Here is a 27,724-nt window from a genome sequence, read left to right on the forward strand (position 1 = left end):
GGCATGCTGGCTGAGGAATTCTGGGAGTTGAAGTCCACGAGTCATAAAAGGGCCGAGTTTGAAGACCTCTGGTTTAGAGATCTAGTATGATTTTATATGGAACCATGCACACACACCCCCCGTGAAATCAGCTTATAGGTTTTGAATAAAGCAAAGGGCACCTCCATTCTAGTCAGTGGATGCAATACTTGGAAGCACCATCTAGGCTAGGGCCACGGGGTCTGATTGTTTAATACAGCAGTCACTGTCATTTCCTGTGGTCTCTGATGGACGTTAAGTGAGATATATCCAGTGTTCTTCCTTTCTCACAAGCAAACTATCCCCCCACCCCACAAACAGAAGCTTTTCTTTTTTGGAGAGAAAAAAACTTGGATTCTGTCTTCCAACATTCATTTTCTCTCTTCCATTATGTAATTTTTGCATTGTAAAATTTGGTGAGCATGGTGGAGTTCAAATCACACATTAAGTGATGTATCCAGTTAACTTTGTTGGATTGCATAATACAGGGCTTTTCAACCAGTGGTATGGGTACCACCTGTGGTACATTGGCACCTGGCAGGTGGTATGCAACCATCCGAGAAAAGTTGTAGCGGGGGAGGGGAATGAGCTGAACCGGTGCCAGCACCACACCAGCCTGAGCGAGAGATGGCTGGAGCTGCAGGGCTGTCAGGGCTCAGTGGAAGCGCCAGGATCAGCGCCAGGCTCCAGCTGAGCCCAGAAGAAGCGCCGATAAGCTGGACTGTTGCAGCATCTCCAGGGTCTTGTGATTTACATTCAAATGCTTGGCAACTGATTCATATTTATGATGGTCAGTGTCCCAGGGTCATGTGAAGTGACCAAAACCTGCTGCAACCACCCAGCAGAGGGGGGGGGGGATAAAAACCAAACAACCCCCACTCCACCTCTGCTGCCAATCCTCAACAGAAATGCTTACAACAATGAAAACTTCGGACAGGAGGAAGAGCACCGCCCGGCAGGCAGGTGTCTTGCTCGACTGTGGCTTGGAGGGCACTTTTTTCAGTGCCACTGTAACTTCGAACAGTCACTAAGCAAACTGTTGTAAGTCGAGGACTACCTGTACTTCATCACTTTTTTCCTTTTTTGGGGGGGGGTCATCAAGTTTTTGCTAGGTGACTGGTGGTACTCGGATGTTGCCATATCCTAAAAATGGTACAATGGGTGAAAAGGTTGAAAAGCCTGGCATAATATACAGTCCAAATTCACATCACACAAGTGCTTTTATTGTAAAAAAAAGTGCCGGAACTCACACACATCATACAACCCGCCTTGCCTACCCTACAAGGTTCCATCCAAAAAAGGTGCCAGAACTCCGTTCTGGGCGTTCTATGACAAAAAAGCCCTGGGTGCTGGTTTGTGGTTGAAGTATGTTGTGTAAATACTGTTCCTTGCAGAGGATTTAGTATTCTGTACTGTTGGAACTAAAACAAACACATATAGGACATATGCATGCAGTCCTCGGTTTTTCATTTTTTTTAAATGTCTGAAGATGAAGAGGGTGGAACCCTGAAAAGCAGGAGCAGCGCAGCTGTTTTCTGCAAGTAAACAAGATATTGAAATTTGTGTAGAAATAATTGACTCGTGAACTGTGCTCCCTCCAGTGATCATAGGACAACAGAAACCTGCTAAGATATATCAAGGCCACCATGAGTTACTTCTGCCTCCTCACCCAGGAAATGCTGTAGGGAGGGTACAGGATATGTTTATAATTAAGCCACTAGAAGTTTTTACCATTCTAACATATAGGACTTTATATAATGGCCTTAAACTACAAGGCAGGCTCTGCCTTTATTTATTTTATTTAATTATCAGATTTAGAAACTGCCCATCTTCCTCATAGAGCAACAATAACAAGAACAGTACAGTAATAGAACTAATTATTTAGTGAGTGAATGGCATCTTTTTCATTTGTTATCTCAGAGACTGAACAAGGATATCTCAGTTCCTGCATTGAGTTAAGGGTTGGATGCCAAGGCCTAAATGACTTCGTCCACCTCTAGGATTCAGTAATCCAAGATTTTGGAGAGCCACCTGTAACTTTGGTGACTGATGTTATTGCAACAGTGGCTCTGGGAATATGTGATCATAATGACTTTGGAAGGATGGAAGGCCAAGTCAACCTTGAACTAGTCAGGATCGAATTCCAGACTGTGAGCAGAATTAGCCTGCAATACTGCATTTCAACCACTTTGCTACTAGGGCTCCCTTATCAGAGGAATAATCAAGAGAATATATCTGCCTTCCAAACTGTTGTCCACCCCAGCACCTACTAAATCCCAATCTCTAAAACCACAATAGAAGGCATAAAGCACCACAATCATTTCCTGTACATGTAGGATTCTGTTTTTTTTTGTAAGTCTGAGTCTAATGAAAAATGTTAGTAAAATACATGATTGTTTAATCTTAGAATGCTTTAAGGTCAAAAACCTCTGAAGGGAAAACTTGAATTGATAGATGATCATGCTCTAGAACAGGCATGTAAAACTGCCGGCTTGCTGGCCAGATGCATCATGCAGAAACCGTGCCCACCCCATTGCCAGCAATGGGGAAAAAGTCGAGATACATTGCGCAATGTCACGAATTTGACATGCCTGCTCTAGAATGATAGCTTCATACTTGCAATAATACCTGGCATAATTGGAAAGACATTTCTTATTTAACCAGATAATATTTTAAATAAAGGCACACAGAAATTGTGTCTTGAAAACTACAAATCATCTTCAGTTGGGCAGAGCGAACATGTATAATAGTAAAATATAGATACAAATGCTGTACAAAAACCATTTTTACATGCATATCTCATACCCATATCCTTATAGAAGAAGAGAAAGCTGCAGTATTATGTATAGTTTGATCCTAAACAAATGTAACTCTTAATGCAAAAAGGAATATGGACTGCAATGAGAAACACAGCTATGTTGTAAATACATTTTCTCTGATAATTTCATATTTTCAAAACATTTAAGTGGCAGGTATAATACCTGTAAGTCAAAAAATTAAAATTAGGGGCAATTTATACATTGATTTTGCTTCTGATAAAGCAATGCTACCTGTTAAGGGTCAGGTAGACTATTTAATACATCAATTATCTGTATTTCTTAGGTATTTGTTCAATTACAAAACATACAAACTTGCTTCTTTTTATAACTATCCAGCAAAATAAAAGTGAATACTACTATGTGCAGAATTTGCAGCTTAATTTAAGAATTAGGTATTTCAAAATATTCCTGTCATACATTTCAAATGATTTTAAAGAACATCTTATGATGCTATATATTAATCCAACTTTATCTTGTCAAATAGAACCATCTTTTAAGGAGTAAATAATATTTCTCTGAGGATTAATCAGAGGACATTTTTGTATTTAGCATCTACCTGACCTTGATTGATTTTGAAGAGGGTGAACAAGGTTGAATCCAGTTAATATTTCAGCAGGAAATTATCAAGAAATGTACATTGGGCCTTAAGCTAGACTGGGAAATTGAAATTGAAAAAATATTTTGCCAGAAGGCAATGCACCCCCCTCCCACACGATTGTCAATAAAATATGGATATGTACATGTAGCTATCAAGCCTTAAATGAGATTTCACCGGCAACTATAAAGATATTACTCCTCAACACAGAAGAAAATAAGGAAGATTTAATATCCTTAATGAAAATGAAAGCACTAAAAACATAAATAAAAGCATATCCAACAACAGTTTATTTTTTCCCCAAAATATGGTGTTAACTAAAAGCTAAACAACCAGAAGATGTAATTTTATACTAACTCATTTAACAGACACAAATTGTACCAAGTTATAACAGTGCAATATTAAACAGCACTATTTACATACATATTTACAACTTATGTCTTTATATAAGTTATTTAACCTACTGCTCAGGAAGTTCAACACATTTGGTGTTAGGAAATAAGATTCTAGGTAATCTATTTAATATAAAATAGTGAATAAAAATGTTAAAAGTATCCTGGACAAAATTTTAGAGAGAAAAAAACCAAATGATTTAAAGGAAAGACAATAGACAAATTTAATTTACTTGTTAAATGTGATGCAAACTAAAAAGAGACACAAGGGTTTTCTTTTTAGTATGCATTTCAAAGACACAAATTATGAACTTTGAACTAAAAACAACTTCTTTAAATTTCAAAGTGAAAATCAGCAGAAATGGCTGAATTCAGACATTATATTATATTTTGAAACCTCTAAAATAGCAATTCATCTTAGGACTGACCCAATATTGCTAGTCTAAAAATTGAATTATTCTCTGCAAACATGAGCAAAGTCAGAATCATAGAATTTCTAGGCTGCTATCTGTAGATCAAGATTTAGGAAAGTATCCTAAACTATGGATTTTTGGGGACTTTGCAACCTTCTCCTTTGTTAACCAACATTTTAAAGTAATCCTGATTAGCATTAATCATTGTTTTATTAACATAAGTCTGACAATAAACAATGGCTAAAGCAGGAAGTATTAATATGGAAATGGGTAAAGAAATAAACATGGCACCTTTCTGATCATCTAAGCCCATAGTTCAGAAGTTCACTAATATGACAGCTAAAACTCAGTAATAATGTTGAAGACAGCTTTGATGAACCAAAACATCGACTGACAATGTAGCTGTTTGAAAATCCAATTTTTGTGCATGGTTCCAAATGGTTGTTGGGTGGCTACAATTTTCATGATTTGTAAAATATTAAGAAAAAAAAGGCAGCTTCATGAGCCTAAAAATGTGGGATGGATGCTACAAACTATCCAAAGGGAGGAATGTACAAATCCATTCCAAAAGCAAATCTAAATGCATTATGATTGAAAGGCCTTTTACTTCAGAAAAGTGTGAACTTTTAATACAAATTTAATCTAAGTTGAACTTTTAGATTAATGTGATGTGCCAAATAAATTTGTTACAGCAAAAACACTGCTTATTTAACTGTACATAAAATAAACTATAATATTTACATATTATTCAAGATATAGAATTTCACTTTACACTTGCTTCTTTTTGGCAGATTCTGTTTAACAAGAAGGAAATTGCATACTTGGAAAAACTTAATTTCCTTTGATATAGACTAAAGGATTTTCCATTTGTTTACTTATTGTCCATTCTATGTTGTTTTAATTTTGTCAAAAAACAAACAATATTTATGTAAAACTTATTGTTTCCTCTTGCGTTCAGATTCTAAGCAAAATTTTTCAAATGCTTCTTCAATTTCTGGATCCATCTCATCATCTTTTTCATCATCATCTTCATCATCAAAATATCTGCAATAAAATTCATGTTAAATACACATTTTTCAAAATTCAGGTGCTAAAAACATTAATCATAAAAAGATAAATACCAGTACTGATGTTATGATTCTATATTTGTATAAGCTGAACACTGGCAAGTTCCCATTGCAAGCTAAGTCTAAATTGCTTAAGTGCAAAAAAGTCACATTTATAAATGCTAGCAACAGTTATGTGCAAGAATAGTCAATTTAAATTCTTAAGTACAAAACAAGCATTCTTTCCAAGAGGAAACCATCTACATTTCAGCTGCTAAGGTCTCCGCTGCACATTCAAATATAAACAGGAATGTATAGGGTCCGGAAAAAAAAGTTCAGATAAGGAACTGAACAGAAAGACAGAAATAATAATCTTAAAGTAGCTTTTTGCTGTAAGACCTAAAATATTATGAAAATGTTCTTTTCAAAAGCAACAATTAGTAAAAAGAGCTCTATAGATCTCTTAAGGTATTAATTTAACAATTCAGTAGCATATCAGTAAATAAAATTGAAAGCAATCAATTGTATACAAAAAGTTCAAGAATATTAAAGTATTTTCAAAATGATAAATAATTTTGAAAAGTGATAACCAATGTAGGAAAGTTCATGATCAAGTTAAAATGACTCTGCATCACAAATTAGACTAAAACAAGAACTTACTGGTCTTCAGCTCCTGTTCCATTTTCTTCACACTCTTGAAACAAATCTTGCCTATCAAGAAGTTCTTGATATTTCTCTTGGTAATCTATAATATCAACATTTTTATGAAGTACCACATCCAAGCTAATTTATTTACCGGTATTTACTATATCTATTAGTGAAGATATTACAGATATATATCTAACATACAAACATAATTTGTGTAAGATCTATTGGCATATTGAAATAATTTGCTTAAATGTATCATTTTATTGTACTTATCATGCTTATTTATCATGAGCTTTCTCTACCCCTGGCTTTTCTTCAAATAATGTTTGCACTCAGCATACCTCCCCATTAAAGAACTTGCAATATATTGTACTGTAGCAAGGTATTCTCACTGCCAACAAAAGTAAAAGTATGCAATCCACAATGAAGTGCAAAGACATGGTCTGTGCTTTAAACAATTAGACAAAAGTAACTAAGTGCTAAGCAAAGGAGTACAACTGTGAAAAGTTACACAAAGAAAAAAGGACTACACTGAATGTAGGATGAGAGTATAGAATAAAGCATGACTGACAGCAATCATTGATTGTCACCAAGTTAGTGCCAACTCTTAGCAATCCTATATATATAGTCCTTGTTTAGCGACCTTTTGCAGTTATGATTGTGAAGAAAACGTAACTCTGTGACCAATGTTCACATTTAAGACCTTTACAGGTCTGTAAAATAAAGGAAAACTGAAGTAAGATCATAAGAACGGTTGCAATAGCTTTAATAACTAATTTGCTAGTCCCAATTGTGGTCCCTAAATAAGGATTTCCTATAGATGGATTTTTTCCATAATGATCTGTCACAAAACTTTGTATCTCTAAGTTTTATCTTTGTTAATAATTTGTCTACAAATGATAGAAACAGCAATAGGTTCAATATGCTGCTGATGTGACTGCAGACAATGAAACTAGCATGACATTAGAATTCCATCTGGATAGAAAGCATTTTCTAGAACTTTTAATAACGTTCTCTATTTTTGATTGTCTTCCTTCCTTGATAGCTACAAAATTTAAATTTAATTAACTAGCTATTTTTTTGCAAAGTAAATAGTTAGAACATACCTGGATCTGCTGCAGTGAAAGGCACACCCTCTGATGTGTAAAATGTGGGTTCATTCTAGAATTAAAATATGCTTTATTTATTTATGCTACTATTTTTTAATCTTGTATGCTTTAGCATTTTTATATCTATTTCAGTAAAGCTATCTCAGTGATAATTTATGAAAGAAGAATGTCAGTATACTTTACCATGAAGTAATTAGGATCATTTTCTGGAGTTGCTTCCCTGTACGTTGAAGAAATATGTACCCTTCCCCAATTACTTGATCGCAATTCTACTAGTTTTAATAACATATGCTTTACATCTCTGTAACAGAAAAGTAGAAAATAAAAATCATTACAATGTTTACCATTAGAATACACCTAATTTATTATAGCTTTTCAAAATGTAAATAAAATTTAATGCTAATATATCATCAAAGAACAACTTTTGTTATCAGTATTCTCATACATTTAAGTATAGGTATTAAATATGACACATGGCTTTGAAGAACCTATACTGTTTAGGTTGGTTGAACAGTTATTTAAATTTAGCACTTCTGTTGATTTTGTCCTTTCTGCTGAGTTCAAGGACTCCAGTCTTTCCTTATCACTCTTTAAGTGTACCTTCTTCTCTGAAATGTTTGTGTAGGCATTTTCTTAACTCTTAACAGTTATGAGAAAAGCAGTTCTGGTCTTTCCCTAATATCTATTAGAGGCAATCATTCATACATGAGAAGTAGCCTAATTATCTAGGCAAGGTCTAGATTTTTTTAACATGTGCTGATTTCCACAACAAATAAGAAAGAAGAAGCAGATAATCATGGACACTTTGATCATTGCAGGACTAAAGACAAATGAAGTTTCTTTAAGGCTGTAATGCATAGCCTATAGAGAATAACACAGAAGACTTTGCAAAGTTCATCTTGGGTCTAAGCATAGCAATAAAAGAATAGAGAATGAATATGGAATTAGAATGTAGAATTATTTAGGAATATATGAAACTCTCAGATTATTATTTGCTTTACTTTGTCAGCTTGTGTCACCCTTCTAATGCAAAGATAGGATGCTGCAAAATCCAGCTTTGCAGACACTGTAAAAATTTAAAATATCGTGCAATGCTTTGTGAGTTCATTACAATACCCTAGTGCACAGTTAGTATTAATCTTTAAAAAATAGAAATAATATTATGTCACTGCAAGGAGATTTTAAAATAGGCAGAACATGTCTATTTCCTAGAAACCTCTAAATGTTTTTTTACTGTACATATTTAATTTATTGAAAGATGTGTTATTTGAATATGACAGATATTTTAGCACACACTTAATTTTTGTAAGGAGCAAGACAGTTACAAATTGAACTGTTCTTTTTTATTCTATTAGAAATAACACGAAATAGTTTTATCGTATAAGATAACTGGGAAACCACTGAATTTTCTTACTACCTGCTGCAATTTGCATCCAAGACAACATTTTCAATTTTCTGTATTATGTCATTCATATAAGTATTTCCTTTTTCTTTCCATACATCTTCAAGAACTGATCCTGTCAACTGGGAAACAAATAAAAGCATTGACTGACAACATTTGTCAGATTAAACTAATTTGAAAAAGTGAGTTGAATTCAGAATTGGATAAGAACTGTGATTTCTAACCTTTTTTGATTAGTGTCTATGCTTCTTGCAAAGCTTTTATTTATATCGTTATAAAATGCCTATGGCTGCTCAACTCATACCAAAAGTTAAAAACAAATACAAACCCTGCCCCCCGCCCCCAACAAGCAACAAAATACATTAAAAAACAACTGAAGCAATAAAATGGCAACCGGATTAAACTGCACTGCAACTCAACTAATGGGGCTCTACTCATCTGGATCCAAATGCCTGGGGAAAGAGCCAGGTCTTAACAGCCTTTGTAACAGTTTGAAGGGCCAGTGTCAACCATGTATTGGGGGACAATTTATTTCAAAGGTAAGGGGCCACGACTGAGAAAGCACATTGCTAAAGGTGCCGTAAGGTGGCAGTGTTGGGAGCAAGAATGGGTCTTATTGGAGCATCTCGGACAACCCTAGAGTAGGCAATCCTGCAAATAACTATGTTCTATATCCGTGGTGGCAAACCTATGGCATGCGTGCCACAGGTGGCACGCAGAACCCTCTGGGCACGCGTGCCGTCGCCCCAGTACTAGGCCTTCAGCTGGGTTTTATAAAACCTTTTCGCTTTAGGCCTCTGCCGCCGTGTGCAAAAAAAAAGTTCAATTTCAACTTCTCGCAGGAAAAAAAAGATCTCGCAATGTTGGAATTGATTGAACTTTTTAGTCCCACCCAGTTTGCTGTTACCACTGCAGCCACGGCCACCCAATGGGCCACGCCCACCTGGCACCCAACTATACATAAGTGGGGTTTGGGTTGCAGCTTGGGCACTCGGTCTCTAAAAGGTTCACCATCACTGTCCTATATCATGTAAGCTTTTATAGATGATATCCTGAACTTTGAAGCTTTTTAGAAGCCAGTGCAGCTTGTGAAGTAGAGGTGTGTTCATAACCAGAGAAAAGTCTGTAACTATCTGAGCCATTACATTCTGGACCAAGAGAAGCTTCCGGATGTTTTTCAAGGGCAGCCCCATATACAGTGCATTGTAGAAACCCAAACGGGAATTGATTAAGGAGTGAGTAACCATGAGCAAGGCCCTCTGGTCCAGCAAATGGCACAGCTTCAAAGTTGTTCAATGGCCTCCCTGCCTCTTCTGGCTGTCACCACTCTCCTGGCAGGAGTTGTGAACTGAGGAGACAAATACTAAATTTTGAGCCTAGCTCAAGAGTCAAAAATGTAAACTCTCAAAATCTCAGACATGTGGGTCTCAAGACCTACTGTAAGCCCTTCAAGGTAGATCAGGGTAGGAAAGTAAAGTTATGAATACTAATATTACTTTTATTATAAGGTACGGAATCTCCCAAGTCTGAATACACTTCCCCTTTATTTTTGTGAGAACTATGGAAAATTCTGTCTGAAACAATTTGTCCAATTATATTTCTGTCCTGGACTTGGGTTTCTTTTGTCTTCTGAGTGTTCTCTTGGTTGTTCCACAAGGTTATTCCTTCTGGTCATTATGCCTACAGCCATTAATATTTGGAAGGGTTGGCTGAAGCCTATTCTTCCGCATCCAGATACGGGAACAGAATTTTGGCAGCTTCATTTGGACAGCCAGAGGCAGAGATGTACAGCTGGATTATCACAGCATGTTGAATGCTAGGATATCCTATAATAGGACACAGGCTGTCCATGGACTAAATGCACTATTTTTGCCATTTTTGCAGGACAACTGAACCTATTTTCCCAGAGTGAATAGAACACTTCATCACACCACAGTATTAATATTAATATTAATCAACACCCAAAGAGGCTCTATTAAATAATCAACACTTTTTTAAAAAAAAACAACCTCAGAATAGTAAGGTCTTACTTTCAATAGTTTTACTGCACAAATTAAATTGCTGTCCAGAGGATTTGAAAAAAGTGTATTTAATAGCTCATGAAGTCCAGTTTGAAGAATGTCAGCTCGAGTTACTTGTCCGTTACTTCCGTTTATCTATAAATATATAAAATAATATTTGCATGAAGGTTTGTAAAACCAATATTGAAAATTAAAGACTATGCCAAGTTCTTACTACTAAGGTATCTGGAGCTATTTTTTTATATATTAATTGAACAGCTGATTATATACTAGAATACTTTACTTTGCCTCAAGAATGTCATTTTCCTCAGTTCAAAGTTTTTTAGCTGCTGTTTGTAAGCCAGGAAAATCTTTTATTTATTAAGAATTACTCTTGATAGTGAAATCAGCAGCATATATATTTAATGAATAAATAAAAGTCATAAATTAACTACTTGTTAGATTTAATTGAATGAGAGAACTCACAATTTTATACCTAAGAGGCTCTAAGTAAAATTTATTTTTGGAAATATAATTGAAAATGCGCTCTGCATTTTATTCAATTGTTCGTTTAAAAAATAATTTGCGAATTAGTGCAAGAACACCTGGTGCTTTTTATAAAAATGCAGCCATATGACAATTAAAAACAAAGTTAAATTAAAAGACTCTAATAAAATTTTAAATTTGTTCAGAGTTTTCCCATTTTCATTGAGTTATAATACTCTACAGATTAATTCTTCAGCCTCTTTCCTTACAAAATATCTGGCCAGAATTATAGATTTTAAGAAACAATTCAACCAGAAAGAAATATTTTTTACCTCTAGATTTAGATAAAGTTCAGCCAAAAATAGCACAAATGCATGAAATCGTTTCCTCACAGCATCATCTCCTTTGGCAGCTCCATCTCTATTTTTAAATTCTTTTTGACACCTAAGAGAGACAACTTTATACTTATATTGGCAAAGTTCATAAAATATGATTACAAATTGAGGCAAATATGACATTAAAGAACAGAAAAAGATTAACATTTATCAGTAACTGATCTATGGTTGCAAAACAAACGTTCAAATAGATTATGCAACTTGATTAAATACTCATCTTTATATACTTTGACATGTTGCTTGCGATGTCATTTCTGAACCCCTTTACCCCTGATGGCATGGTAAAAGTTTAAGAACTATCATAAGTATCATCCAACACCAATTGTCTGCTTTAACATGACCAGGAAGGGACCCCCAAGGAGAAATAACACATTTAGTAGATGGTTCAATTCTCAAAGCCTTCCACGCCCTACATAATACAGCAAAAAAGAGTATTATGTAGGACAGAATTGTGAAAAAGCATTTCAGCTGAGTGAATAATGCTAAAATATGTAAACAATGACTGGTCCATGTAAAACTTTAATCTGATGTATTTAGGGGCAATAGCATTTCACTGCAGAATATCTGGTATGCCTTTCATCCAGGAACAAATCAGGATGTGGGTCTTCAATACTAGATAAAAAATATCTTCCTTTCTCCCCCTCAGGTAGCTTATTCTGCTCTCTGTGGTTGATTTTTCATCAGAGTTTCTCCCCAGACTTATCAGTAACTTCTCCAAAGAAAGAACTGAAAGCTGGTTGTTGCCTTGCCCTCACTGGAATGGAGAGAAAATATCTCCAGTATTGTAGTAGATTTTCTCACTTAATCAAATTAAAACCTGACATTTTAGTTCAAAAATATATGATAAAATGAGAGTATGTATAAGAGCACACAAAGTCTGGAATTAAGTACGATCTGAAAAATTTCCAATTGTTTTTGTTTATTTGTTACATTTTTTTCAAGGGTATATTAATAGTGCGGCAAAAAACACATTTCATTTCACCAAAATGAACATTATTAAAATATTTTATCTAAAGACTAAAGAGACTTTGAAATGGTCCTCACTGTAGAAGAGAGCTCACACAATTAGAGAAATTCTCTTAAAGACTTAAATTTGACTACTGCCAGAATTGTGTAAACAGAAGAAACAGTGAATTTCTCATTCCATAAGGGGCTGAATTTATGATTTAACTGAGCATATGAAACATCAAATCATTGCCTTTTTGCTGCCAGTTATGAAAAATCAACTGATGGAAAATATAGTCAACTTGTCCGTATGTGGTATATAGCTAAATATAACACCAAAGAGTGAAGAGGAACTAAAGAGCCTCTTGTTGCGGGTGAAGGAGAGTGCAAAAGTGGGCTTGAAACTTAACATTAAGAAAACCAAGATCATGGTATTATTATTCTATTAATAATGAACATCTTAAAGGAGCAACATTTTTGTTCATGCTTGATGGAAAGTTTGGAAAAAATGCACTGCTTTAATAAATAGAAGGATGTTGTGTTAGCATATAGTATACTCTGAATCGTTTTCAAAGTATGCAGGGCTCTAATGCAGAATACACAGAGAATCAAGATTGACAGTCTTGTTTCCTGTTAATGGTAGCTTCTTTCAATACAACAAGATCTACAACTTCAACATGATATAAGTATCTTATGAATTAAAACCGGTAATGCATAGAGAATTAATTTTGGAATAAAATTGTCTTGAAAAGTTCCTGGAAAATATTGAATCAGAAGGTTTTTTTCTTAAATTTACACACACACACACACACACACACACACACACACACACACACACACAGGTACTGACCTGTGAAGCAGTAATTGTCTGAAGTTGCCACTTTGTGGATTAATGGTGAGGTGATGAGAAAGATAATTGCATAGCCTTGCCCCGATATAGGAAAAATTGGGGACAGATGTAGCCTTTCAAAACAATCAGAAAAACAATCAGAATTAGACATTTTCAAAAGTTCTGGCCACTGCAAAAAATATCATAAAATTGGGTTGATCACGTGACTAACCCATTTTATCATGGTCATGAGTTACGACCATGATCGGCAGGCTCCATTACGATTATAATTCAAGGACTCTTATATAGCAAAAGGCTAGAGATGTCATGCCTTTAGAATACTATTTTAAAATTTATCAGTAAAAACAATCTATTTCTGGTTTGATTATATAGTGAGCCAATATTAACAAACATCAGTGTTTTTTTATTAGACACCAAATCAAGAAAGCAAGACTGACTGTCCTAATACCTACCATTTATTATGAAAGCATTATAGAAAACCAGCCTATTACTCATTCATATCTAAGAAGGTTTTCATAAATTTATATTGAATTGGCATCTATGTATTCCTACCTAACTCCCCTCATAGAAATGAGGTTCAAAGGGGCATTTAAGCTATTGAGTACAACCCTCTGCTTAGGTCAAGAATCCAAATTAAAGCGTCCTTAACAGATGGCTAAATTCTGTCTGATCACATCCAGAGAAAGCAGCTTAGGTCTCCCTAGATAATCTGTTCTGGTCAAATTGTTTCCTAACATTCAATCCGAACCTGTTTTCTTTTAACATAAGACCATTATTCCATGCCTTGCATTCAGGACTGATAGATAATAGGTTCCAACAGTAGATAATATATGTAGCTCAGGGTTGAATTGTGGAATCCTTGGTGCTCTTGGCTGTTTGCTTGCAGATGTCTCATCACATGACTAGAGAATGTAAACCACTTAAGAGAGAGCTGTAAAGCACTGTGAAGTGGTATATAAGTGTAAGTGCTATTGCTAATATCATGATCTCCCATCATGATCAACATCACAATCATAATATTAGTGTCATAGTTCCGACTAATGAGACAGATCAAAGGACAGTCCAGCATTGTTTTATTCTAAAAAGTCTGTAATAATGAGAACAAAGTATCGGCACTCATGGATGGATGCCAGAATCTGAATTCTCCTCCCCTGAACACATACACAATTCCCTCCCTTAATTACACGTCATAAATCACATTCTCCAATTAGAATAACATGCAAAGTTTCATTTCCTATTTGTAGCGGGCCATCCCTTATCTTAATTAAAACAACCGGGTTAACATTCCAGCCTGCCAGCTTCATTGATTAAAGCAAAACAGTTTAAAGGGGGGAAAAATTGCCTCTTATATTTTCAGAGCAAAAACATCCAATGTTTGAAGCGTTGACAATTAGCTAGTCAGTGGTCATGGTATTAGTTAGTCAGCAAACAATAAAGCTCCAAGAGCACCTAGAACTCCAGAGAACAGGTTTTTGCTGCCTTCTGTGTAACACACCTTGATAATTTTCAATGTTTTTATTTGCACTGGCTTTCAGATTGTTCACATTTTTCTTAGGAGTCTAGAGCCCACAACAGGGCATTCTATTCAAAATGAGACAATGAAATGATTATTTTATATGACTGGAAATGATATTACTGTTGGTGCTTCTTTTTTCTCAGCAAAATACTTTGCACCTTTATTGAATTCAATTTGTTTACAGCCCTTTTCCCTACATCTCAAGATTGCCTTGGACACTAGTAATAATTTTCTCTGGAATTTGGCACATTCACATTTATAGAACCTGACCTGAATAAGTAAAATTCTGTTACTGCAATCACAGCATCCTAAATGAGATGAAGAACAACTTCTACCAGCCTAGATTCCAATCATATATTTATTAAATTTATTGCCACCCATCTCACTGTTGAAGCAATTGGCTTATAAATGTCAAAAGGTGATATAAAACAATTAAGATTAAATAGAAATTAAAAATCAAGAGGACAGGTGACACAGAAGGGGACAGGTGGGGCTCTTTTATCTATCCTGTCAGTCATTTCCAAGAGATGGCAATCACCCCAATCAGGACACCAGACTTTAAGGCTCTTCCAGAAGGCCAGCCAGGTGGGTCTGGACCTCACCTCTGATAGGAGAATATTGGAGAGGGCAGGGGCCACAGAAGAGTCTTCTCTGGGACCCCGCAAGCCAAAATTCTTTGACAGACAGGATCTAAAATAGGCTTCTTCTGCTGGAGCAGGACAGGCCAATCCCATTGGGATAGATGGCTCCTCAGATGTCCTGAACATAAAGGGCTTTAAAGATGTTAACCAACACCTTGAAATGGACCTGCAGTACTGCAGCTCACTCAACAGTGTTATATGTGTTACCTGAGGGGCCCCTAGAAATCTTTGTGCTGCTATGCTCTGCATCAGTTGTAGCTTCCAAATACTCTTCAATGTAGAGTGTGTTGTGGTCAACCAACTGAGAGATGACCAGGACATAGTAACTGCACACAGAGCCTCATGATACCAGAAATATATAATGCTGGATACAATCCTGGGTTTCTTTCTCCTGCCCTTTCATAAAGACCAGGTAGCTGGCCTTTTCCTCTTCTCACTCTAACTTCTATCCTGGCATTGGTCTATAAAGATGATTTTCTATTTCCATCTTTTGAAGTTTTAGCTTTCCTAGCTTTTATACCATTCACAAATGTGAAAAAAATCCCTTTCTTTATCTGAGTCATTAGAGAATATATTTATCTAATGACCAAACTATATGGCAGGTCCATTTGAAAACTATTCTCTGAAAACAATAATTAACATTCTTTGTAAACTTTTCAAGTCACCAAAGGATCTAACTAATATCCCATCCATTCCATCTTCAACTAGATTGTCAATAAGAATATCGTATTTTGTCAAATGCTTAGCTGAAGTCCTGATGCCTTATGTCCATTCCATTTCCACCATCTACTAGGAAGATGGTGGAAGGGTTCGCCTAGCACATATGCTTGGCAATGACTGCATTGTTTTCAAGACACTAACACACTGGTTTAGAATTTGAATCAGAATCTTGCCAGATACTGTTTTTCCCCCTCTTTTTGAAAACAGACATTGCATGGCCTTCCAGTCATTTGACACTTCACACATTCTTCAGAATTTCTCAGATACTGAGATAGATCATCATGACACTAAGATGCAATCCACGCAGGCTAAAAATCTGGACACAATTCAGAACCAGTAGGTGTTCTCTTAACTCAAATTGAAATTTACACCTTTTACTAGTTCTTTACAATTGCCTAATGGAATCCATATCCTCTTTTTTCAAAACAAGGTATAATAGATGCTGAATTTTGCTATTCTTGTTTTCTTCTCCATTTATTTTGAATCTATTTACAGAAGCTCTTTTTATTATTGTTAGCATCCTTCACTAAATTCAGATGAGTTTTGTGCTTTAGCCTTCTGGACACCATTTCTACAAAACTGGAATATCTCCGTGCACTCTTTCTTGATGGTCAGTTTCTTCTATCAACGTATCCTTGTGATTTTCAGATTCTGTAAAAAACATTCTCAGCACTTTAATTTCTTCAACTATCTTTCTCTTTTTTGGAACTATTTACAATTTAATTTTAATAACCCAAATTTTAAGATTTCTCAGTCATCTTAAGTTCTATTTTCATATTACCTTCTCTATAATAAAATGCTATTATTATTATTACCCTAATCCATTTTCTTGATATCCTGAATGTGAATGTGAGAGCTTTCAGCTTTAGTTTCCTTTAAAATCAATAATTTGCAAGATATATGGCTGTTTTCCCTGCATGTTTCTGTTACTTCTGCTTTATATACTAAATCTTTTCTTTGGTTAGATTCTAATCAAAAACAGCTGATTATCTGATAATTTTCTTTTCAGAAAATGCCTAGAAGTTTACTATACACTCTTTCCATTTTCTTGAACAAAAATACTCCGTTATGCTAAATTGCAATATTCTTTCATACCAGGTGTTGAAGCAGGTAAAGTACACAATTATTTTGCTTCTCAATATTCAAAAGATATGTTTCCCCCTATTATTTTATATTGCACTGCAAAGCTGTGTTTTAATCTCAAAATCTCATTTGCTCTAAGCCTTTAATTATTTGAGGTAAAGGTTTTATTGCATTACCTGTTTACTAATTTTAAAAAGATTTATATGACTACCCAATTTGCAAAACTGGGACTTTCAGAGGTATAGAGCAATAAAATAAAAAATTACAATAACCATTATAAGGTTATATAGTTGTCACACACCTGTGTTACACCTGCAAGATGAACTCCATTCTGCCCCTAATGCCTAAGGGGAAATCTGGTTCTTCAAAGTTTTCCTAAAGACTAGCAGGATTGGGGCTAGTTGAATCTCGGGGGGGGGGGGGAGATAATTTCATAAGGCAGGTGTCAAAGCAGAGAAGGTCCACCTCCTAAGTCCCATAAGATGACTTTCTTTTAAGGAAGGGACCTGGAGCATGTGCACTCTGTTGAAACAAGTCTGGATAGGCAGAAATGGGTTTTTCAAATAACTTGGTGTTGGGCCATGTATTCCCTTGATTTACAGAAATTTCTAATGCCATAGCCACCCAACACATTACCTGTTGATATATGAGTTCAACAAGTACTTGTAAAGCTTCACATGTAGTCACACAGCCATTTAGCGTTTCTGTAAAATGTGCTATTTCAGTTTCAAAACAGGCTGGCTGCTCTGCAAGATGATTTAGAAAATCCTGCACATATTCTGTTGAAGTTGGATATCCATCAGAGTCATCTTCTAAAGAAGATTCCTAAAAATAATTATCAATTTGAATTGGTTAATTGTCATTAATTTATCCTTAAAATGTTCAATTTAGTATGCAAGGGTCCAATCGAATAACATTTATTAACTCTAAAACATCTTAGTTTTTAAATCTATGTCACAAAGAAAAATTTTGGAATGAAACAATTGTTCTTTTAAGAGTGAATGCATTTCCTATTTTTTTAAAAAAAATAAATTTATAAATTTCTTTATTTAGGTGGAGCAGGTAGAGAGAAATTCTTAATACTTACAGTATGATTTGGGCTGTATCCTGATGGGTAAAATTCAGGAGCATTTACTGACAATTTTGACATTACCACTGGAGCCACAACCACTTGAGGTTTAGTTACTGCTGAGCCCGAATTTTTTTTTTCTGGTAATGATGCAGGTCTTGCTGGCTCTGAAAAAAAAATATACAAAACCCAATTAAAATAGTTTTCATATGCTACACTATATGACAGTTTAAAACTACTGTTATCTATTCTGGCAGTAGACAGGTGCAGTCTGCCATTATAAATTACTAGCTCAGCAAATAATTAGGAGATATGTAATTATAAAAGATTATATAAATAAACCAATAAAATATATTAAGTGCATTTATTGAACAGGTGAACCTTCATGTACGACAGGATGTTTGCCTTCCCTCCTTATACACCCTCAAAATCCACTAAAGAATTGTTTTAAAGCACCTGGAATTATTGGAAATTGCTTCTGTAAAGAGAAAAATAGTGAAATGGATTTCACTCATTGTTTTACTGTTTTTACTATGGATACTTCATCCTTAGTGATAAATTCCTTCCAAGATATTTTACAATATTAAACTCAATAACAAGTAAAAAGCAATTAGAAATTAAAAAGTATTGCTTCAGCAAAATGGTTTTGAAGCACTAGAAATTCAGTAGGAAAAAAGTCTTCTGGAACAAGAAATGGTTTGATAGCACATCTAAGTGAGGAAAGAACAGCTTGAAAATTCTGTGACTGAAGCTACTGGTGAAAAAGTGCTTATCTGGTACCCTCTGATCTGATCTGACCTAATGATTCTGTGAACAGAATCCCTGAATTAGATGGCAAAACTGTACTCAGATACTTTCTAATATCTGAGTCTACTTTGTGAGAATGGTGAGGCATTTCTACTTCTCTACTCTTACTGTGTTGGCGGACTTTCTCCTAGCATGTTTACTGATTCTGAATCTCTAAAAATGAGGGTGAGGCAGCAGCAATCTTCTTTAATTTTTTAATAAAAAAATAACTACATGGGAATTGATAGCTGTCTTCCTCTTTTTTTCTATCAAATCCCACCCTGAATTGTGGAAGTATAATAGTGGGAGTGTGTTTGTGTCTGTCTGTCTATCTATCTATCTACAGTATCTATCTATCTATCTATCTATCATCTATCTATCTATCTATCTATCTATCTATCTATCTATCTATCTATCTATCTATCTAATCTATCTAAACTTAAGCTGCATTTACTTGACTATATTCCCTGCACCAAAAGTGGCCAATCAGATGTCTTAAAGAAGATCATGAGCAGGACATGAAGACAATATCATTTTTCACTGTTGCTCCAGAGCATATCTCAGCTAACTGTAATTCATGTATGGACTAGTAGCCATTGTTAGATATATCTTTCGTGTATATTTTAATGTGAATTGCTTTCGATTTTAAATATTTCTCCATTTTTATTTTATAAACTGTTTAAAATCTATTTTTTTTAAAAAAAATAGACTACATTTTTAAGTTGAAATTATTACTTAATTACAATCAGATTCTGCTCCTCTGACCTCCTTATACAATCTTGCATTAGCTTTCTCATACATATTTTTCTTTCCCATCTATTTTGCCACCCTGGCAGGATGATCCTAGTTCTCATCAGTAACACCATTCTGAAAGAAAATGCAACAGATAAAATTACTAGTTGGAAACTCGTCCTACACTTTTTTTTCTCCTTTAAGGATAGTTGAAGCAGAACACAGACTGTTCCCCCAGAGTTGGTCCAATATTCTCACTGTTGACTAACTTTGGAAACAATTGTACTAAATTACAGTTATGACCTCTGAAAGTAATGAAAACACTCTGAAGTTAAAAAGTAATGGGAGTTTAAAATGACTACATATCACAGGTCTCTACCGAAATCAATACAGCATTCATACAAATAAAAGTAAGGAGTGGTTCCTGAGAGGATAAAAATGGCCCATAATAGTAGAAATGATTGATACTGTTTTCTAGGTTACAGTAATTCTGTTCAAAGACTGCTGTCTGCAGGACTACATATGATGGGGCTGTAAGAATTTCACATGCATCCATTTTCAAGATGCATGCCAGTTATGCCCATTCTTGGACTGACGTGACCTTCTCAGAATTACCCATAACCTGGTCACCTCCCACTTGGATTATTATAATGCACTCTATATAGAGCTGCCTTTGGATGGTATCAGTAAGCTTTGGTTGGTTTAGAATACAGTGGTCTGCAATTTTGCATAAACCTAGGCTTGCGCATGTGTCACCTCATTTGTGGGAGCTGTACTGACTGCCAATCTGCTTCCCATTTCAATTAAAGATACTGGTTATCACCTTTAATGCTCTACAAGGCTTGGGACCAGACTATTTGAAGGACCACTCCTCTCCCTTTACATCCACCCAGCCCACCAGAATGGAAAGGCAAGATATGTTGCAGGTCCCATCTATTAGGGTATTCATTTGATGGGAACATGAAAAAAGACTTTCTTGAATATGGACCTTTCTTTATGAAACATCATTCTCTTAGAGGAACTACTGGCCCCCAACTTGTTGCTTTTATGAAAGGCCCTGAATAAGTGGTTTTGTCAATGGGCTTGGGGTCCATGAATGGAGATGGAGCCAATCAAGGGGTTGGTTTATGTTGCTGCTGCCATGTGGGTGGGGGTACGGGTTTTTATGTTTGGATTTTTAATATTGGAAGCAGCCTGGGGTCACCTAAATAAATACATTTAATTATACATAAGATATTATTTTTTTGCATTTTTAGAATTCAGTATGAGAATCTGTGGTAATTTAAATGCAAATTGCTATCAATCAGAGGAAAAGTTGTACTAATCTTATAGTCCCAAGTTCCTAAGAGAAAATATTTCTTTGCAATTTTCATATCAATGAAGTAGAATAAACCCAGTGACCCTGACTCTAATCCAAACTTAACTGGAACATCTATAGCAGATTTCAATCTTAAGAAAATTGTTGAGTTCTTCAGTGTGAAATCTGCAACTCACATAGAAAAACACAATTTCAAAATGCCAAGTAATAGCTGATTTTATAACATTATCATCATCGTTAATTCTGTTCACATACTGTTAAAGTACATAAAGTACAGAGTCACTTCAAAACTGCAAAATAAAATTATAGTTCATAATGATTTATGTTTATATAGTACAGCAAGATAATGCAGCTCAAAGACAAAACTGAGGAATTATTGGATAGGTAGAATATCTGGGTGATTACCTAAATCAAAATAACTTGTCCTTCCTACCTCCCCCAGAAAACTGACTGAGAATTCTGGAGCTGTAATTCCAATCAAAGAGCACTAATCTGGAAAGGCTGTTTACACTGCTGTAGAATTGTTTAAAGGTAATAATTCCCAATGGACTTCTCTGCCCTACAGCCTTCAACCTGTGTACATCTGATATGGAGCCAGAAAACAGAAACAGAAGTAATGTTAGCTACTAATTGGGACTGAGTGGAGAATAGCATCATGCATTTCTGCCAGCAATAGTATCTGCGTGGGGGTCATTCTTATACTAGAGCACCGATGATGTTGCCTAGTATAGTTAATGAAATGTCTGCAACAAAACAACCAAGCTCAGAGAGCACCAAGGACCCTTACACAAGAATAAGCTATAATAGAGGACTATCCTTACATTTAAGTTATTAGAGTAGTGGGCTATTTTCCTAGTGTCAAGCAAAAATGCAAATGTTATTTTTTTGTTGTTGACTGAAACACCTGAGATGTTTGAGTCCACACCCTCCACTTACGAAAAGAAAAAACAGTCCAGGTAATTTATACAGTAGTCCTCCAGTTATTACCCCAAAATTTATGTTGCTAAGTGAGACCTTTGTTAAGTAAGTTTATTCCATTTTACAATTTTTCTTGCCCAAGTTAAGTGATCATTGCATTTGTTAAATTAATAACATGGTTGTTAAGTGAATCTGGATTCCCCACTGACTTTGCTCGTCAGGAGGTTACAAAAGCTGATCACATGACCCCAGGAGATTGCAACTGTCATAAATATGAGTCAGTTGCCAAGCATCTGAATTTTGATCATGTGACCATGGGGATGCTGCAATGGTCGTTAAGTGTGAAAAACAGTCATGCATCACTTATTTCAGTGCTGTTGTAACTTTGAATGGTCACTAAATGAACTGTTGTAAGTTGAGGTTTTTTTGTTTTGAAAAGTTATCTCTTCCATCCAAGTACAGATCCTTATACTGTCTGGCATTAAATATTATTTAAAATATACTAAGACACTTCAATCTTGGAAGAAAAGAAGCCAAAAGAAGCCACAAATTGAGCATCCTTCTAATATGCAAGAAGATATGAATATTTATTAAAATGAATGGGTGAGGAGTATAAATAGGACGGATCAAGAGCAATACTGTATGTTATTTATATAATTGATTTGATTTGATTTGTGTGCTAATCATCTAGTCTAGAGGCAACTCTAGGCTGCTTACAAACATTAAAAACCAATAAACATTAAAATGATAAAACAAAACATTAATAATAACCAAAAGATGTATAGAATATAGATACTATTTTCTGAAAAACTTAGTAATCAATTTGTTTTAACTGTATTTAATACAGCACATTATCTCATGATTATTTTAATAGTGCCATAAATATGTATGTTATTTTACAGAACTGAATAAACTATACTTCCCAAGGAATATTTTTTTTTCTAGAACGGGCAATTATTGAAAATATACATTCTGACTTTTTCATTCACATTTGTAACTTGATAATATCCTTTTAAAGTACAAACATGAGGAAGTCCGCATCATTTCTGTTTTAATTTTTGACTTTAAACTATTGAGGGCTATGAAAGGTGATCTAGAACATTTTCAAGTGAACAAATAAAATTTATTTAGAAATAAGCTAATGAATTCAATAGAATTTGCTTCTCAACCAGAGTGCAACATTCAAATGGCTTTTACCTGGTTTGCTATTTATTCTTAGTGTCTTATTATGTATTGTAAAATTGCTTTAAATATAAATTCAATTTGTCTTTTACATACTTAGAACAGAATTACTTGGTTATATTAATTTTTTTGGATTGATTAAACATAGTTGCAGTAAGTTTAATGCAACCCTAAACTTGAGTATTCTGATTTAAGTTTAGGAATTTTTGTATTTTTATTCACATGTTTAGGATTTCACAGAGCCAACAATATACAAATTTGAAAATTCTACTAATTGAGAAAAACAATGTCCAACTGGAATAAAATTTAGCATCAGGAAGGCAAAAAATAAAAATAAGTTATTTAATCCTTTATTTAACAGTCTTCATATTCATATTCCCATGAGATACAGGCATGAATGGTTTCATGCATTGAAAAGGTCAAATTATACATACCTCACTAGGTAATACCAGAAGTTACACAAATATAGATCAATGACACATTGTTACAACCCTACATATCTTTTCTAGGGCATTTTAAAGGGCAATCTAAACAGAGGAAAGAATAGAATAGCCAACTGTTAAGTGAAGCCAGTCAGTCCTAGATACATTTTTCTACAATATGTATAGCTATATCCTCTCACCAGTAATAAAATGAGATTATATAGTCTTTCGTAAGTTCATAATTCAATTTCTTGAAACCTTTCAAGTGAAAATAAGGCTTTGCATGAGCAGAGATGTTTCACAAAGATGACTAACAACTACAACTTATAATCGTTTATTCAGAAGTCCCATTATATTCACTGATATTTAAACGAAACCAAAATGTATCTGGAATTGGTCGCTAATATTTCAATAAACATTCGAAGTTTACGTTCGGATCCTATCTGATGAAACTGCCAAATTTCACACCGATGTCAGAACCCCCGGGTGAAATGCGATCTGATGGTACTGTGTAAGGCAGGGGTCTTCAAACTTGGCCCTTTTATGACTTGTGGACTTCAACTCCCAGAATTCCTCAGCCAGCAAAGCTGGCTGAGGAATTCTGGGAGTTGAAGTCCACAAGTCATAAAAGGGCCAAGTTTGAAGACCCCTGGTGTAAGGACTACAGCAAAAGTCGACCCGGGTGAAACTAGGGAGACTGCGTCTTTTATTTATTTGAAAAGCAGAAGTACCTGGGCGTAGTATTTTGCCACACAACTGCAGAGCGCCGGGAAGACTCGAAACTGAGGAATGTGACGAGTAACTTACATGGCGTTAGGACACAAATGAAGCGGACGGAAGAAGGCGAGAATCCACACAAGCCCCAGCCTCCAATGGTGCATTAAGGAGGGGAGTGTGGGGGGTGGGGGGGTGGGACAGTCTTTTTTTTCTCACCGGGCTCGCCCTCTCCTGGGGGACGGGCAAGCGGGAAACGGTTCCCAGTGGCCCAGCCTCGTCAGCCTGGAGACGAGACCGGGCTGAGCCGCCCCCTTTTCCTCAACCAAACCAGAAACTGGGCGCTAGGAGTGAAGGAGACCCGGGGGCGAGGGCAAACGAAGCGACGGAACGCAGTACCTGAGGCGGCGTTGCTGCCCGGAGGCGCAGTCTTGGGCGGCCGGAGAGGCTCCTGAGGACGCGAGAAACCCTGCTTGAGGAGCTGGTCGGGAGTCCCGAAACTGCCGCCGCCGCCTCCGATTCCCAAGCGAGCCCCGCTTTCCGGGGCCAACGGGGCACCACCCCCTCGGCCTCGACCAGCGCCGGGAGCCCGGTCAAAGCCGTTGTCAGACATATCAGCTTCCGAGCCTCCTCTTCAAGTCCTGCCGAGTGGAGGGGGGGGCAGCAGCAGGGTCCGGGCCGCCCGCCGCCCTTGCCCCACCGCTCTCTGTCCTCCCCCTCCGGATCCCCGCTTCTGGTCGCACACGCGCCGACGAACGAGAAACAGCGCTTTCTCCTCCCCAGCCCTCTAAGCGATCCCCACTTTTGCACGCAGCGCCTCCCAGCGCTCCGGAGGCCTCTCTCAGGACGTCGTCATAACAAACCAGGACTAGCAACCCGGCGAGTATCTTACTGTACGGTACAGTACACAAGCGAGTCCTTCCGGCTGCTGAGCTCGTAGCGCCCGCTGTTGGCACAGCGGAGGAAGCTTCTTCCGGTCTCGAGGCTGCCACTGGCGCGCAACGCGAGCCAGCGTCTGCTGAATGCGCTAACGGAGCTGCTGGTTCCGGCACAATGCTTAGCCACTGTACATCAGACTAAGCCAAACAAAGCAAAGCCTTATGGTTAAAACTTTTTGCTAAATTTTCGGTGGACTAAGGTTGTTAGATCGATGTGCCAATCCAGGCATTGCAGGTTGTTCAGTAAAACAATGAGAGAGGGTAGGAGAAAACAAAGAAAGGGGAAGATAAAGGGCAATAAAGCCTGACAAATTTAGATTTTTGTGCATGTGTGAACTAGGGGTATCAATGCAATACATCTCTGCCACCTTTACAAAGTGCCCTTTCAAAAGTATGTAGCTGTAAGGTTTTACACTTAGCCTCACAATTGCCCCAGCGTTACTCAGGAATTTAAAAGAGCCAAAGAAAATCCTGAGCTGAGCTTTCAATAAGCAAACAACTTTTATTTTGATCAAAATAGAGTTGGGTGGCCACATCTCTCTTCGTGGCAGGTAGAGAGATGAAGGCAACAACCAGGAAAGATGTCTTCCACCTTTTATACCTTTCCAAAACAAAGAGATCTGGTCTTGGCACTAGGAACCAAAAGGTACAGAAAAATAATTCCAAGATGATGACTCATACACAGCAACCCAGGCTCCACCATAACTCCTTTTCCCCCTTCCCTTACCATGCTCTTTTCATGTAAGCAATCACCTGTACCTAAAGCATGAAACATTTGCTTTTATATAACTAATTTCCCAATATAAAGCATAATAAAATCCCTTCATAGTGTGGGAAGTCAGCTCCACAGAGAAGGAAATATTAAAAGGGCAGGAAAATACATTTCATAAAAACAGTGCTTTTTTTGTAAAAGAAAAAGGTGCCGGAACTCACGCGTCATACAACCCGCCTTGCCTACCCTACAAGGTTCCATCCAAAAAAGGTGCCGGAACTCCGTTCTGAGCGTTCTATGAGAAAAAAAGCCCTGCCTAAAAAGAAGTTAAAGAGGCAGAAAAGCATGCCCAGTTTTTCTTAATAGACCCAAGTCTCCCTCCCCCAAGCAGGAAGCCAACTCTATAAAAATGCAGATATGATCATCTTGTCAGGAAACTGGGATTAGGAAGAAAGATCAACATCAGCCACAGCCCCAGGGAAGCAGGGGACATAATAGGACATACAACCAGCAAGAATCTTAGAGGGGCACACCTAGGCTCAAGACAGAATACGTGACAAAGGAAATACAAAGCTTGAAAGAGGAAATAAATCCAGACAATAGAGTCCCACTCTATTGTCCCACTACCCACATGTGCTCACTCTCTCTTTTTCTGTTGGATCCATCTTTCTGTGTGGCTTTCCTCTGCAATAAACTACAACCTTCTTCCCAAAGCAGTTGCCATATTTATTCCCCACTTGGAGGAACCATGACGAAGACTTTTCTTCCTACAATTGCTAAAATGGGTCAGGCTTGATTAATAAAAATTCTTCACCGGCACTTGGAATTCCATTTCCTCTTGTTATTGCTAGATCAACAAACCATTATGAAAACAATTGTTTGTACACAGGGCAGGGGTGGGATTCAGCCGGTTTGCACCATGTCGGCAGAACCTGTAGCTATTTTTTTGCTGCCCAGGCCCAGAATGGACTTCTGGAAGCAGTATCCACACAGAGAACCGGTTGTTCACATATTTGAATCCCAACAATGACACAGGCAACAAAGATGTCTTTCAAATAATTTGATCATTTTGCTTGATTTTTAAATACAATCTCTTCCCCCCAAGCCTTTTGTTTTTTTAATGTGATAATATATATGTTCACACAGCATTAAATAACATATGCATTGGTTTTTATATTTCCATATTTTTGTCAAATAAAAACAAAATGTAATTTGTGAATCTAGTGGCTTAATAGACGCTGTAATGCTGATTAATTATAGTCGGAGTAGCAGATAGTGGAATCAGTTATCTCCTGTTTTTTGCAACATATACTGTATGCTATAAACCTACTTCCGAGGTAGGTAAAATGAGGACCCAGATTGTTGGGGGCAATAAGCTGACTTTGTAATAATGCCACTTGGGGGGGGGCGAAAGCCCTAATAAGCAGGCATATACATAGAATGAAGGCTATTGCTAAGCACATTGATTTGTGCTTAAATTGTAAGCCGCCCTGAGTCTTCGGAGAAGGGCGGGATATAAATGGGATAAAAAAAAGGTATTATAGAACAGGGATTCAAAGGCTACACAAAGCAGCTATGTGCATCTTAAATCCTTGCTAATCAGATCCTGATGTCAATACTGAACTATTCCAACCGTTTTCCAATGTTCTCATAGCACCCCTTCTTAAAAGACTTTCTATCTTTCACAAAAACTTAAAGGGATTGGTCTGGTTTTGCTCAGAAGAGAAACCACTAGGAAAACTAGAGTATGGCGTAGACAAAAAGTACAGATGATGCAAATTACTTTTTCACATTCTTGCCAAGTTAACTAGAGGTAGTCCTTGTTTTACAACATTTGTTTAGAGATTGAAGTTCT

The 27,724-nt window shown here is 36.5% G+C and overlaps 1 protein-coding gene across 1 annotated transcript; it reads right to left on the reverse strand.

Annotated features, from left to right (window-relative positions):
• Positions 1 to 3,701: 3,701 nt before the first annotated feature.
• PAIP1 (poly(A) binding protein interacting protein 1) lies at positions 3,702 to 24,986 on the reverse strand. The gene is made up of 11 exons (XM_081319797.1): positions 24,619 to 24,986; positions 18,166 to 18,314; positions 17,715 to 17,903; positions 13,119 to 13,231; positions 11,261 to 11,372; positions 10,473 to 10,598; positions 8,458 to 8,564; positions 7,224 to 7,341; positions 7,038 to 7,092; positions 5,944 to 6,028; positions 3,702 to 5,281 (listed from the first exon to the last, which is right to left on the reverse strand). Exons 1-11 carry the CDS (start codon positions 24,830 to 24,832, stop codon positions 5,173 to 5,175), a joined length of 1,377 nt encoding a protein of 458 aa, XP_081175923.1. The 5' UTR covers positions 24,833 to 24,986; the 3' UTR covers positions 3,702 to 5,172.
• Positions 24,987 to 27,724: the final 2,738 nt, after the last annotated feature.

The sequence above is a fragment of the Vipera berus genome (genome assembly GCF_964194415.1).
Source record: "Vipera berus genome assembly, chromosome: 2".
In the NCBI taxonomy this organism is placed as follows: Eukaryota; Metazoa; Chordata; class Lepidosauria; order Squamata; family Viperidae; genus Vipera; species Vipera berus.

Coding starts and splice junctions, on each gene's coding strand:
- PAIP1 (XM_081319797.1), bottom strand. CDS start 24,832: ATGTCTGACAACGGCTTTGACCGGGCTCCCGGCGCTGGTCGAGGCCGA. Junction 18,315..24,618: donor GGGCAGCAACGCCGCCTCAG/GTACTGCGTTCC, acceptor TTTTTTTTTCAG/AGCCAGCAAGACCTGCATCA. Junction 7,093..7,223: donor ATGATCCTAATTACTTCATG/GTAAAGTATACT, acceptor TTTTAATTCTAG/AATGAACCCACATTTTACAC.